The sequence below is a fragment of the Crocodylus porosus genome, unplaced genomic scaffold (genome assembly GCF_001723895.1).
Source record: "Crocodylus porosus isolate Cpor-Errol unplaced genomic scaffold, CroPor_comp1, whole genome shotgun sequence".
Lineage (NCBI taxonomy): Eukaryota > Metazoa > Chordata > Crocodylia > Crocodylidae > Crocodylus > Crocodylus porosus.
Window position 1 is genome coordinate 50,448,322 of NW_017728951.1, and position 14,939 is coordinate 50,463,260.

At 43.9% G+C, this 14,939-nt stretch overlaps 1 protein-coding gene across 2 annotated transcripts in view; it reads left to right on the forward strand.

The window, feature by feature from the left end:
* TSPAN14 (tetraspanin 14) overlaps positions 1–14,939 on the forward strand; it is an 80,851-nt gene that overhangs the window by 43,038 nt on the left and 22,874 nt on the right. For both annotated transcript variants that reach the window (XM_019555817.1, XM_019555816.1), the window contains exons 3-5: positions 4,456–4,506; positions 12,193–12,339; positions 13,670–13,840. In XM_019555817.1, the coding sequence (XP_019411362.1) occupies positions 4,456–4,506; positions 12,193–12,339; positions 13,670–13,840 (369 nt within the window). The remainder of the gene's footprint in view (positions 1–4,455; positions 4,507–12,192; positions 12,340–13,669; positions 13,841–14,939) is intronic.

The window sequence follows — 14,939 nt, forward strand, 5'->3', positions numbered from 1 at the left end:
TGGGATCCTATGACCCCAGCTGACTTCCTGCCCTTTGGGCAGGGGGCTGGACTCAATGATGTCCCGAGGTCCCTTCCAGCCCTGATGTCTATGAAATCTATGAAAGTTCTAGGTAGAACCCTTTGGTTATGATCCCCAGAACTGTGAATTAGAATTGCTGCTGATGCACTGTCTTTTAGCTATCAGTAACGATCGCTTGTGTGACACAGCCTGTCTCTCTGAGAACATTATCTGCCATGCTAGGGCAGCCCATTTCTGGCGGGCTTTTTTATTTCTAACTAGCATGCAGAATGCAAGCTTCCTAAACTTCAGATGGTGACCTCTCTTGTTTATCCATACATTTTCATTTACTCAAGGCCTTCAAGGAACAGGAAAGGGAACATCTCCCTTTAGTGCTAAAGAAAGGCTCTTTGCACAGAAACATGAGGTAACCTGCAAAATTAATAGCTATGTTATGGGGAAGTGAAAAACTGCTTCTTGAGTGCTGGTTAAGTCAAAGATCAGTGGTTATCAACCTCAATGAACTCGGGGCATCCCTCCATAACTTCTGTCATTTGAGTGGCAACCAATTTCAAAAATTAATTTTATGTAGTGCAGAAGAGAGTGGGGTAGGGAAAGGGCGAACCATTCATCTCTGCCCCTGGCCTGCTCTCTTCTGCACTGTGGGGATTGTTATGCGACCCAGTCTGGCCCCCATTCACTGTGACTGGGCCCCAGCCCAGCCCAGTCATTACATAATCAGAACCTAGTGGCTCCTCCAGAGGTGCAGTGACAGGTAGCCAAGGGTGGGGGAGGGTACATGGCCCCCCTGATCTTTACACAGGTGAGGGCGGGCTGCAGCTGTAAGCTGGGCTCAGCCTCTGCTCCGTGTCCCTGTGCCTCGCCATCACTTCAGAAGAGGTGGGCGCTACCATGTGCTTCACTGCCCGGCCTGTCCAGTGGCAGGATGCACATGGTGGTGTCTGCCGCTTTCAAAGTGGTGGCGGTGAGGTGCGGAGACACAGAGCAGAGGCTGAGCCCAGCTTGCAGCTGTGGCCTGCCCTTGCCTGTGCACCCCCTCACCCCCAGCTGCCCATTGCCGTGCCTCTGGAAAAGCTGTTGGGCTCTTCCTGGGGACAACGCATAGCGGGGCAGGATGGGGATGGGGCTGGGGATCCTGGGGGCTCCATCCCCTCCAGCCCAGCAGTGCAGCCAAGGCTGGACCCACTCCAGGCCCTGGCTCTGGCCCCCCCAGGCGGTATGCGGCCGGGGCCAGGAGGCAGCTGTGGCCAGTGTGGCATCCAGGGCTGGCATGGTCAGGGCTGGGAAGCGGCCAGGGCTGGGAGGTGGCTGAGGCAGTGTGATGCCGGGCAATGACACTCTCTCCCCCTTGACCCTTCCCCTTCAGACTTTCCTGTGGGGGTGCGGCATGTGTGCGCTCATATGCACACATATGTTTAGCCCCCCCCCACCAAATTTTGTATCCTTCCTCCACTTATGCCCCTGTGTCCAGTTGCTCACCGCTGCGGGCTTTACATCTGGCTACTTGCTACCCCCCCACCCCCATTGCTGTTACCAGCTTGTTTGGGGCAGGGGGGCCCAAAACTATTTCTTGCAGGGGGCCCCAAAAAGTTTTGGGCCGGCCCTGATTGGAGGTAGAAAAGGTAGCCTTAGCTGGAATATCCAAATCGGGAATTGAAAACAAAAGCAGCCTGTGACTTGAATGTGGGAGGAGAGAGAGGGAGATCAAGAGATCGGAATAATTTTTGCTTAATCTAAATTAATAGAGTTAAAAAAGATGTATAAATAGTCAGCGAGGTTGCATAGCATTAAGTGCAGAAGTTATCTCAGTGTCTGTCAAACTTGCTGTTTACTAAGAAGGAGTGGGGCAACCATCACTTCTGCTTAATTCAAAGTAGCTTAAACAGGTTAGGAGTAGGTGGGAAAGAAATGATGCATCTAATGGAATAGGAAGAAAGATCTAGGTAATAAGCCTTGATACTGAAAAACCATGCAAAAAGAACGGTAGTTACACTTAGTCTGGTATTGCACTATAAAATTGCTAAACAGGGAAATGAGTTGCGGGAAGTAGTGCATGAAATCTGCAATCTTCATCAAAGTGTAGCTGGAAAAAACATCAGCCAGCCTAGGGACAATTTTCTTTGCATAGGAATATATCAAATAAAGTGTTAAGGTGGCAATATGGGCATCTTGTATCAAGATTTTAAAAGGAGCACACTTTACTTGGAGGGAGGAAGATATAGCTCTACTGCTGTAGAATCATATACTTAACAGTGCAATTGTTACCACTGTTGATTAGAAGAGACCTGTGTTCAACAGATCAGACACAGCATTGTAAGCTGGGAGATGTTTCTTTTTTTCCCCCTGGATTTGTCATCATCTTAGTCTGTGCCTTTGGAAAATCAGCTTAGTGGTCTTAGTCATGGACCAGGACTGTGTTGATAGGTGTCATATGATCTCAGAGGAAAATAAGACCAAGAGAGCTTGTAAACAAAGTATAAGACAAGAGGTAGTTTGGGAGGGGGTCTGAAAAGGAAATGCAAGGAAACAGACATATTATTTCTTGTCTTGACAGATAGTGGGTATGGCACATCAAGACCCCAACTCTTGCCAAGTGTTCATAGGTATCACAACAGCAAAGGGGAAGTTTTAAATGGACTTAAAGAAGCAAAACAAAATAGATTTATTGAAAATTTCTATCATGTAGGATAGGACACAGATGCTTTTTTTCAGGGGGAGAGGAGGGGAGGGGAAACTTTGCACCAGCCTTCTTAAATATTGTTATGAGTGGAGTGTAATAAGAAACTGTCCAATCCTATGAAAAACTTTGGGATTTTTAAAATTTCTTTCTGGTCGTTATTGGGCTTAGACTGAGACTTTTCAGGGTGTTTTGTGGGGAAAGGAAATAGAACGAGGAGGAGAGAGACTCGCAACAGAAATGCCAATAGCCCAGTGGTAAGGGCGCTCATCTCTGGTTAGACATATTAGAAATCTAACTTCAGTGTTTCGTGTATCAATGGTTGGGGCACTTACCTAGAATTACTGGCTACAGTGCTTTGAGATTATTTAAGGGTGTCATGCAATATTAGCACTGTTAGGCCTTCAAACACTTGCACATGGTTCACAAAAAAAACTCAAAGGGCATGTCCAGACTAGCTCATTCTGTTTCCCCGGGGACAAGTTGCAAGTGCACACCTCTTGCCGCTGCTGCTTGTCTCTAGGGAATGCCTGTGTTACACTTGCTTTGGTGCATGGCAGGATACCTTGGGTAGGGTGGGGTAGGAAAGGCTGGGACCAGCAACTGTGCTGGCTCCCATAGCCTTACCTGGAAACCTGGGGGCCTACTGGGGCTGCAGCCATGGCAGGAAGCCTGGTGGGCAGCCAGCATTTGGCTCTGGCCCCTAGTTTGGGGCAACATGCACTGTCGTCACATGTGCCACCCTGTTTTGTTTTGTTTTTTTTCAACGGGGGTTTATTTTGACCCTGGGAGATCCCATGGTCAACCCTCCCCCCCACACCCTATGCTGCAAGGTAGAAGTGTGGGGAATGCCTGCATGTGCAGTGTGCAGCACCATATTCCACATGTCTGTGCTTGTCTGGATGCGGCCAGAGGTTTCAACTGAAAAACCACTGTCAAAAACATTCTGACCTGTTGAGGTCTTTCTGAGTTTTTTGCAACAGAATAGCCACTATTTTTCTGTAGCCAAAAAAATGAGTGAAAGCTAAGAGCATTTTTGAGAGGTGCCTTGGGTCCAGTGGTGCCAGTGTCCCATTTCAAAGAAGCAGGGCACTGAGTCTGAGGGGTAACTTGAGTCCGAGAAGGTTGAGAATCACTAGAGTAGAAATGTAGTTATGGAGCTAAGGACGAGTTCCTAATCAAACGATCAGAACTGATGTGTTCCTATGAGCTTTTGGATGTGATTAATCAAAATGTTTTTCTTCAGAAAATGCTGTTGGAAAATTTTCTCACTAGCTCTAGTGATGTGCCAATTGGATTCAAGGCTAGAACATGTGATAACAAATGTGAAATGATGGGGAGAGGAAGCAGATGCAAAGGATCTTGAAAGTGAAGGCACAAGCATCTTGCAGAATTTGATCTATTCATCAGCCTTCACTGTAGCACCCTTTCAGGACCTAGTCAGGGCTGATATTTAGGCCTGATTGTGAAAAATGTAAAGTGTTCCCCAGTGATGTTTATGAGGAATTTGAGCAATTCAGTGCATTTGTGTGAGATACTGGTGGGAGGATGAAGAGAATTTACTCTACTGCTCTGTGGTCATGTGGCTAACTTAAAGTTTTAAGAGAGATCAGGTGCTTTTCACTTGTGTGCAAACAGCAAATCATAAATGGATTCTCCGTTTGCTTTGCTACAGATATTTGTTTCTGGGTGGGGGCAAATATGATGGGAAGTAGTGATCTCCTTCTGATTATGTAATCTTTTTTTTTTTCCAATAGCTAGCTGGAGTTGCCTTCCTTGCAGCTGGGCTTTGGGCATGGAGTGAAAAGGTAAGTGTGTGATGGGGGTGTTGCATTATCTACAAGCTAAAAACAGTGCTGGGTTGGTTTTCCCCCTCCTTAAGAAATAATACAAATTTTAAATGTGATCTAACTTAATTCTAAGTTTCAATAAAAGGATCTTGGTTTTGAAGTGCCCATGTAACTGGCATGATTTTCTAATATTCCCTAGTTTAACATTCTCTCCATCCTTTTCAAAGGCATTGCTTTTGTTCTGTCCCTTGTCTTTGCAGGGCTAGGTAAATAATTCAGCAATGCTACTTCTCATTTAAATAACAATGTTTGATGTTTAAGGATGCAAGGTGACCACTAGCTTACTTTCATATTATTCTCTGCTGGCCTGGAGAAAAGCTCAAGGCCTGCGAGTTGATCTGAGATTGAGATGCTGTGGAATTAACTTATTTGTACTTCCAGTTTTGTCAAAGAGATAACCAAAGGCCATTTAAACTTTTGAGTCTCAGTTTTAGAATCTAGTCTGGAGATGCAAAGTAGCTGTGGGATTATCTAGTCAGGAGGGTTTTAGCTAATCGGGTTTTAAATGTGCCAAGAAGTGCAACATCCCCTACCTTTCACTTGAGGTGGTTCCAAAGACCAACCTTACAGTCTAAATATTTCCCTCTCCCTGTTTTCTCTTGATCACTGTAAGATTGTTAGATAACCCACAGATCTTGTTTCTATTTTACTCTGTGCTGCTGAGGAATTGCTAAGTAAACGAAAGACCAGGGCTTAGAATTAGCAAAATTAAGAAGCAGTATTTTGAGGAGGAAGAGAAACTATTTTGTCAGCAATGCAAGTGCAGTTAGCTTTCAGAAGGTAAGACAAAAGCTTTTTTGTTTTAATTAGCTAAACATGTCAAATACGCTTAAGAGCTTTTTGTTAATCCCTCTTTCTTATTTGCCTAAGGCCTTCTGTACACAATAAGCTTCAGTGGCATTTTCTACTCTATCTCCTTATTTAAGTTTTTCATTAATTTGTTAACACTCTTTGTAAACAACTATCCTGCTTTATAGGCTCATTTTAAATAGAGAGACATGGAATACAGCATTACATATTGACTTTATTAATCCATCTACACTATTCAGGGACTAGAAGATGCCATGTTCAGAAAGGATCTATTTTCCTTTCATTGTTTTGGAAAATGGAGAACGTGTATACTAATTTATTAGAATGGACAAGATTTTGTATTAATCACTAAAATAGATAGCCTGGCTTTTGGTATAATAGAAAGCTACTTCCTACTGTTTATTATTATGTGATAATTGTAAAAATAAGTAGTTAGGAAAACTTCCTTAGCTAAAATTAATTTTTTTCCTCACTGCTGCTAGATTTTTTTTTAATGTAATAATACTATTCTCTTTGTAAAATTTGAAAGTTCCCTCTCTCCTTTTTTTCTCCTTTTATATTTAATTAAGCTCCTCTAGGGATATCCACAGTTTAAAAGGACTTCACAGAATTTGCAATGGGAGAAAGTGAATTTACAACTTGCATCTGCTAGATGTTTTTTATAGTATGCTGGATTTGCTTATGGAGGGGAAACTTTGCTAAATTTATTCTCATATTATCATCTGGGAGTAGGTTTTTTCTGTTGCGTAACTGAAAGGTATTACGTGAGGCATTTCTATGGTGTTCTCTGCCCCCTTGTTAGGGAATATCAGTAACATGAGCTATTGTGAAAATAACCAACTAGTACTAAAAACTAGCTAGCTTCCTTAATTGGTGGAGGGAATCTTTTAGATCTGCCCTGTCTTTTATGTGGAGATAGAAATCTCAATGGACAGTAAATACATTGCCTCTAAACTCTGTAGGCTCTGATGTTGTTATGTACTAGGGTACTGATACTCAACCAGGGTACTGTGAAATTCTAGGGGTGTTGCCAGGTGGTACACAGTAATATTAAGTGTGCTAACTCTCCAGCAATTCACAAAATAAACCTAGAGAATTCAAATAGGAACACAGTTGTGGTCTTTCTGAGTTCTTTGCAACTGAAGAATTACTCTATTTTTCTATAGTAAAAAAACAAGTGAAACAAGGTGATGTTTACTCAGGGTTGCCTGCAGTCTAAGAAGAGTGAGAACGAATGTCCTAAGGAGGTGAATTTATAGGAAGCTTATCAGAGTTAAGTAGAAATGGAAGGCGATTTTGACTAGTCAAGGATAGTTTCTGAACCCTGAGCTAATGTAAACAATCTGTCTTATCCAAGCATGTTGGAGTTCTCCATAATTTTGAATTCTTTATGTTCCCCTTGCCAATCAGGATTAATCCAACTTGACTCCTCAGCAGGGATTTCTGTTAACTGAATTAATTTCTGTCTGCTCTGTCTGGGACAATACTCTCCTTTTGTTGAAAATGAATAGGCTTGTGACTTGCTCAAAAATACTACCAATATATTGCATTCTTTCTGCAGAGGGACTGAATTTGGTACTCACTGGGTGTGTCCACGTGTGCCCGATTGCACAGTTGTAACTTCTGGTACTGCACAGTCCCAGCGCCATACGGATCGTTTCTGACCCTACTGTGTGGTAGCTCGTTGCTGCTGTGTGGTAACAGCGGCATCACAGTTCGTGCCTGACAGTGCTACGTTGCTGTAGTTCATCGCTATGGTGATATAGTATCTCATGTAGATGTGCACACTGGCTTCATCTTCATGTTATTAAGGCAAAGCAAGAATCTGTGGCACTTATTGCTCCTGGGTGCTGTGTTTACATGTGTGCCCAGGACTGCAGCATGCTGAACTGCATCAGAGCAGCCCTGGATGGTGGGAGGACCGGGGTGTCAGTCTGCCAGCCCGGGACTGCTCCAACATATCTCAGCGTGCTGTCGACAGGCTGGCCAGGGCACAAGGGTGCTGTAGTGCAGGGCTAGCTCCTGAGTCTCATATATAAGTATCACCACACTTAAAAATGGCAGGTGGGGCATTGAATGTGTTTTAGTTCAAGCGCTGCCGCTGCCATTTTTAAGCACGGGGAGGCTGATGCATGAGACATGGTGGCGCTTTAGAGTGGCTTTCAGAGCTCCTCCCACCTCTGGAGCACATGTGAAAGTGCCCTTAGATTGTAAGGTCTAGAGAACAGTCCTATCTTACAAATTTGTATAGGAATAAATAAAATTATCCCTCAGAATTGTGATAGTGCCTTGGAAACTTGAGCATAAAACAAAAAATAGCCTCTTTATAAAACACAATGCCATAAAACCAGCACATCAAGTACTTGTAGGATACAAGTGAGGTTTGTTGGTATGTTAGAATACAAAAGGTGATCTGTGTATAAGGATGAAATTAAAGAGGAGCCCAAGGTGACCAATTTTTAAATACAGAAATAGAACAGGGGAGCATCTAAGGAAGTTTTAAAAAGAGTAGAACTGTGTTTTATTATTAGATTAAGAGGCAGGCACTAAAGAGAGGAGATTTAAATAAGAAAGAGCTTTATCTCTGTGGCTATCACCTTTGCAAGAGCCTGTAGGTTTCAGACAAGTTATCAGTAATACAAATGCAAGCAGCATTCTAATTAGGAAAAGATCTAAGTCTTTCTCTCCATAATGGAAAAAAGGGGGATAGAGATCAACTTAGGAGCCCCATTTACAAACCACTACCAGCAAACAGACCATGAAATGAAGATGTGTGGTTTTCTCAGCCTAACTAAATCCAATAGTAAAAAAGACACCCGAGAGAATGCAGAAATATAAATTCAGAGCAGCAGCCTACTTCTGTCAAAGAACCGTATGTTGCCATCTTGCTATTCTGACCAACATCTGTGCTGGAATAGATATAAAAATACACATGACAAAAGAATGGCAAGGGAGAATCTATGCTGTCCGTTAATAAGCAATAATGCTACCTTAGGGACATACTGCAGTTAAGAGCAGCTGCAAGCTGTGTAGAGGAAAGCACACTGAAGTAAAAGCACTTTCAATGACATAAGAATGATTAAGCCTTTCTCCTCGTGCTATGTTGGCAGCAATGTGCGAACAGAAATTTATTTTAGCTATACTTTTCCAAAGTACAATGAAGTAATGAACAATTATACTATAGTCCACAGTGAACCACTCTTTTTCAGGCATTCTCCATAAAGGATTGTCAAGAATGTATAGATTTCTGAGGGTTAGGAAAATATAATAAACTGCTCTTTCTAGATGATGCAGAGGCCCCTGGCTTGTTTCATCAGTGATGTGTTTTCTGTAACTGCTGAAACTGTAAAAACTACAGTTATCTCTTGTATCACCCTTGTAAGCAATAGCCCAGCAAACAAAACCCAGATTCACCAGAACCCACACATAGGGAAGAGCACCGAGACATTGTGAAAAAGGGTGCTTCTACACAACCACAGAACTGTGGAAACCATCAGGGGAGCAGAGTGTTATCACACTAACAAAGCTTTTACAATTGTTTCCACTCATCTCTTGTTCACTCTGACCTCATGTTTTTCCAATTTCATCTGCTTCAGTAGATCTACCTGGAGAGGTTTTTACATAAACAAAAGTTGTTTCAGGGAAAATCAAGTAGTAGTTGGGCTCTGGTGCTTATTTCCATTATAACTGGTTTCCACCATTTGTGACTATAAAAGGTAGGGGAGGAGGTAAAAGGAGGGGGTGTACTTATGCATGCCAAAGATATCTTAAAACTACACCATGCGTACTCAAAAAGGAAGGATATGAAAGGAGAGATGGGAGATATGAGCAGAATATCTCTTTTCTATGTTACTGTTTCTGTTTGTGCAGTGCACCATGTTAGGAGTATACTGTGGCTTTATGACACTTCTCTCACCCTCCTTCAGGCTATAAGTTCATGAAGACAGGGCTAAAGACTAAGCATTAGACTGGCCCCTGTTCAAATGAATTTATGGAGTTGGCTGCATCTTCAACTATCCTGTTTCTGTTCCACGTACCTTAAGCAGCAGCTTTCCTGACTTTCTTTACCCCTCATCACCAGCAGCAAAGCTGTTATTGCCACCTTATTCATTTTAATAGGTATGCACATATTGGAAATGGAGCTTGACAGAGACTCATTAATGTAACAGTGAGTCTGGGGCAGAGTTTTAAAATGAAAAACAACCTGTATAGTTTGCGCTGTGCCCTTTTGGAAATGGGATTAGATACTATTCTGGTAATCGTAATGGATCATGAGAACTAGTGTTTATAGAGCTCTTTAAATATGCCAGTTACTATGCATACAGCAACTGTGTTATTTATAAGTTTTCTACCAATTTTATCGTAGTATATCCCCATAGCCTCCCAGTAACTGTGGAAAATACTGCACCTCCATTAAGAGATATTAAATTGTAACAGACATTAAACGACTTGCCCAAGGTGATGGAAAAGCATCTAGAAACCAGACAAGTCCCAATTTGTTCCTGAAGTGTTCACTTCCTTCAGTTTGTTTTTTGTTTGTTTGGTTTTTTTGGGGGGGGGGGGTTGTTTTTTGTTTTGGGGGGGTTTTTTGCAGGGACGATGGGAATGCATGGGATGGGGACACTGTCATTGCAGCCACAGTGTGGATAAAGGAAAGAGGGGGCATGCCTATATGAGATTCACTGCACGGAGCAGACTAATTAGCTCCACAGTAAGCGTCCTGGATCTACACATGCAGCCCTATTAAGCCACAGGAAACTAATTACCTGTGTAGCACAGTAATAGTTGTAAATTACAAGCACTAATCCTGCTGCAGAGTTTTTTACATCGCAGCACCACCTGTGTAGATGCTGATGCAGCTGGCTGGGGCACAAGGGTGCTTCAGTGTGGGGGCTGCCTGCAATTGCCATGCTCCAGCAGATTTGATTAATCAAGTCTGCCCCGGTGCATTGGAATTCTGATGAGCTGGATTTGGGCAAACAAGGTAAATTAGACAAGATTATTATAAAGATGGAAGTTTAAAAAAGCAATGAAAAGCCAAAACAATATTGTATTTGGTGTTGGGAGGTAAGCCTTGCTAAATTAAACAGTTTCCAAATGGATAAGGAATAGTTATGTAGTCATATTAATTTGTCCTTAAATGTTCCTTGTAACACTGAATGTATTTTATACTGTAAATTCCCTCTGAATTTAGCAGATTGTATGAGGAGATGCATTTCAAGCCATGTTGGTGTCAAAAGGGACCTAATTAAAGGATACAACAAAATACCACAAAGATTTCCTAGGGTTACCATACATCTGGGTTTTCCTGGACAAGTCCTTTTGTTGAGCCCTCTGATCTCCATCTGGGTGGGGGTTTTTTAAATCTGACGAAATGTCTGGGATTTTGCTTTGCTCTGCTGGTGGGAGCATGGGGTGGGCAATCAGAAGCAGCAGGGAGCACAGACATACCTGCCCACAGCTGCAGAGGTCCATGCAGACCTATGTGGTGCTCCCTGCTGCCTTTGTTCACCCTCCCCCTGCTCTCACTCCCGGAGCAAAGCAAAAGCCCAGACACTTGGTCAGGGAAGGTGGGCAGGGGTGGAGGTTGCGACAGGGCGGGTTACCTGCCCCTCCAGCGGGGGAAAGGTGTAGGGAACCTTTGAAGGCATCAGGGAACTCTGGCTGGGCTGGTAGCACAGGGGCTGGTGTCTGTTCTCACAGGGGGTGAGTGGCTGCTGAGGGGAGCGGGAGGGGGAAAGGAGGGGGCTATGGGGATACCACAAGCCTCCCTTCCTCTCCTCTCCAGCCCATGCCAGGGCCAGGTGCGCTCTGCTGCTGCCTGCATGAATCAGAGCCACTGTGCTCCGGCCCGGTCAGGACAGAGACAGCTGAGGCTCCTCTGGCAGGGGTTGGGGGGGTGAGGGGCACCAGCAGGGATGGGGGTGGGGAGTTGAAGAGCGGGAGTGAGGGGCATCAGTGTGGGGGAGGGCGGCCCAGGGTGGCAGGGTACTGCAATCTGAGAGTGAGGGCCACTGGCAGGACTGGAGTTAGTGAGTTGGGAGTGAGGGGCAGCAGTAGAGCTGGGGGTAGGAGGGGGTCTGCGGCTCAGCAGTGAGGGACAACAACAGGGGCAGGGCACCGGCATGTCACTGCCCCCCACTGTCATATTCCGCTCCCCCCCATGTGTGACAGGTGGCTTCTTTTTTGGACCTGGAAATATGGTAACCCTACCTTTCCCCCTCCCCAAAAGAGTCCCCCCACAGTTCCATCATGTTCAGTTGGTTACTTTGTCCCTGTTGACATTGCTTGGGGACACTATGGTGGTGAAGGTTGGGTAACTTCTTTAAAAACACTTAAATCCCCTGTATTCTCCACCATGCTTTTCATTCAAATTGTCCTTTGTACCTCTCACTAGTTCAGATTCACTAGCTTAAAGCTAGGTGAATCTCCTGTGATAGTATTAGGCTTTTAGCACCATCTTGTGGAAGCCTATTGGTTGAAGATCTTTGAAAATTAGCTCTCCTTCAGAGTCAGGGGTCCTGCAGTTTCCTTCTAGAATTAATTTTCGTACTACAACCCCATTCAACCAACTTATTCTGCTAGATAAAGATATTATGTATGTAATCAAAACAACAGTTAATAGTAATAATATTTTTGTTCCAAATCGTTTGTATGATGTCAGAATGCCATTTGTATTTTTCCTAGTGCCCTTACGTGCCCTCTGCTGAGAACCTCACTCGCTTCTAGTATAAGATAATGACAAAGCAAACAAGAATTTTTTTTTCTATTACTGAGATGCTTCATGTCCTTATGCTCACCTTTCCCCCTTTTTTGCAATTGTTCTGTCTTTAGGGTGTACTGTCTGATATAACAAATGTAACCCGTCTCCACGGCTTTGATCCAGTAGTGCTTGTTTTGATTGTTGGAGTAGTGATGTTCACCCTGGGATTTGCTGGCTGTGTAGGAGCACTGAGAGAGAACATCTGCCTTCTGAAGTTTGTAAGTAACATAAAGGTGGTTCGAGGTGGGTCGGTGTTCAGGGAAAGAAGAGGTGGCTTGTAAAACTGCTAGGCAAAAACAGAAGTTGAATTGAGCCCAGGTGTATGTGGTAAATGTTTCTACTAACCTGACTAGAGAATGATATTCAGAATAGTAGTACACATGCACTTTATTTTCTTTCTCTGTGAAATGTTCCTAATGCTGTTTAGGTTCTTGTGAAGATATTTTCCAAAATAAATTGATGCTAGAAGTCTCACTGCAGCTCATTGTATATCTAATTAATGGCTTTGCTGCAGGGGGACCGCCCTCCCCCCACAAACCCCGTCAACCAGCCAGCTCCCTGCTTCTCGACTGGCCACTGGGGGTACATGAACCAAAAAAGGTTGAAAACCCCTGTCTTAAGTGAATTCGGAAAACACCAAGAGCGATATGCAAAAGAAAAAAATCAGACTTTTCTTAAGTTAATTTTTTCCTAGAGGCTTAGTGGGAAGAACTGCTGGACTCCACAACAGAAAACTGATACATTACATAGTTTTCATTTTAATGTTTGGGGTTCCCTTTTTATTGATGTAGGAGTTAACAGCTAATTTGGAAGGAAAGGCTTGGAAAAATAATTGTCGTTTACATTACATTAAATTAGGAGAGAAGCAGTACCGTATTTTTTGGACCATAAGACGCACTTTTTCCCCCCAAAAGTGGGGGGAAAACGAGGGTGCGTCTTATGGTCCGAAGGTGTGTGTCCCGGGGAGACGGGGCGGAGCTTGCCCACGGAGGCGGCGGAGCCCGAGCGGGACATCCGCCGCTTGTTTAGACCGGAAGCCGGCGCCCGTGCCGGTGGCCGGGAGCCGGCAATAAAAATGGCCAGCCGGAACAGACGGGGCAGGAGTCCGAAGGAGGGACTCGCTGCCGCGGAGACTGAGGCTCCAGGAGGGGTGCGTCTTATGGTCCGGTGCGTCTTATGGTCCGAAAAATACGGTAAGTCACGTTAGTCTGAAATCAGGGAGAAGGTAGGGCAGGATGGAAGTTGGTTCAGAGGCCTGAGCTCTCATAGATCACAACTGATTGTGATTAGATGCTAGCAAGTAAACTAGGATGTAATGCCTATGTTCGCTGTCAACTTGAGACAACCAAACAAAGATAGCTTCAACATGGGTATGTCTTTTTATGCTGTTTTTAATTACATTTTCTCACATTACTATTTCAGTGACATATGTACTCTATGAACACTCTACCTGTAGTTCTTGTGCCTGCTCTGTAATTGAGTCAGGACCTAGTCATGTTCAAAATTGGTGAATATCTTTGTAAATGGTCCTGTTGCTCTGTTTTGCAGTTCTGTGGAACAATTGTGTTCATCTTTCTGTTGGAGCTGACTGTGGCAGTACTAGCTTTCTTGTTCCAGGACTGGGTGAGGGAGAAGTTCAAAGAATTCTTTGAGATCAACATTAAATCGTACAGGGATGATATTGACCTTCAGAACCTCATCGATTCACTGCAGAAGATTGTAAGTCATCATCTCTTTAATTTGATTTATTTCTCTTTAGTGTCTCAAGAAGAAGCATACTCTTTAAGGATTCCCAACTACAGGGTTAGCACTTCCTTTACAAGGCCCGTATCTGTATGGCTTTTATAAGTTCTGTCTTTCCCAGCAGGTGATGGTGCTGCATTAGAAACTGAGGGTTTGTCTCACTGGTTCTAGCAGCTATGACTTCAGGTGTGTCAGGTGCCAGGACTTTAGATGACACATTTTGAGAAGCAAGAGAAGTCTGTCAGAGGCCTTGGTAGTCATGTCTGTTTCTGTCCTACTTTGAGCCTTCTTGTTAGGCTTTACATATTAGTGTTAAGAACAGTGTTCCGTTAGGAAAAAGAAGAGCGCTTTGAATGTGCTGAAAGAATTCTGCATCCAAATAAAGTACATGGTTGTTGACTAATATGAATGCTGTGTTTTGGCAGTTTTTCCTGATACACGTAGGGATCCAGTACAGGGTCTTTCTGTCTCAAATAGACTTCAGCCATTTGAAACAGTGGAGGTTCTTTTGTTAATTGCCAGTTGAACATTTATGGAAGGGCTTGTGTGTGTAGTGTTAATACTTCATGAAGTAGAAGACCGTGGTATATACCCATGTACCAGGATATTGTCAACTCTAAAGTAAATAACTGGGCAGTAATTTTTTTGCAGTTGGCCTGAAAAAACCATAGTATCTGCATATTAGGGCTGTCGAAGCTTCAGTTCCTGATTCAGTTTGGCAGAGATTCAGTCCGATTTCAGTGGCTGAATCTCCAAATCTGAATCGAATCGAAGGACCGTTTAATGTCTCCAAATCAATTCAGAGAGATTTGGTGATTCGGACATGGACACAGCTTTTAAATGTTTTTTCTACATACCTCTAGGTAGCAGGCAGCTTGTGAATGTTGCACTGCTGGGGCTCAGGGAGTATCCCACAGGATCATGGGGGACTTCCCAGCACACTCAGCAGCAGACCCACAGTCCACTTGCAGGTCTACCAAGGAGCATGCAGGGGTGGGGCCCTGCACCTCCCAGCTTGGCAACTGGTGATTCTTGGGTCTGGGGGGTTACCCGGGGTCCCCCCACAGCCTATCAC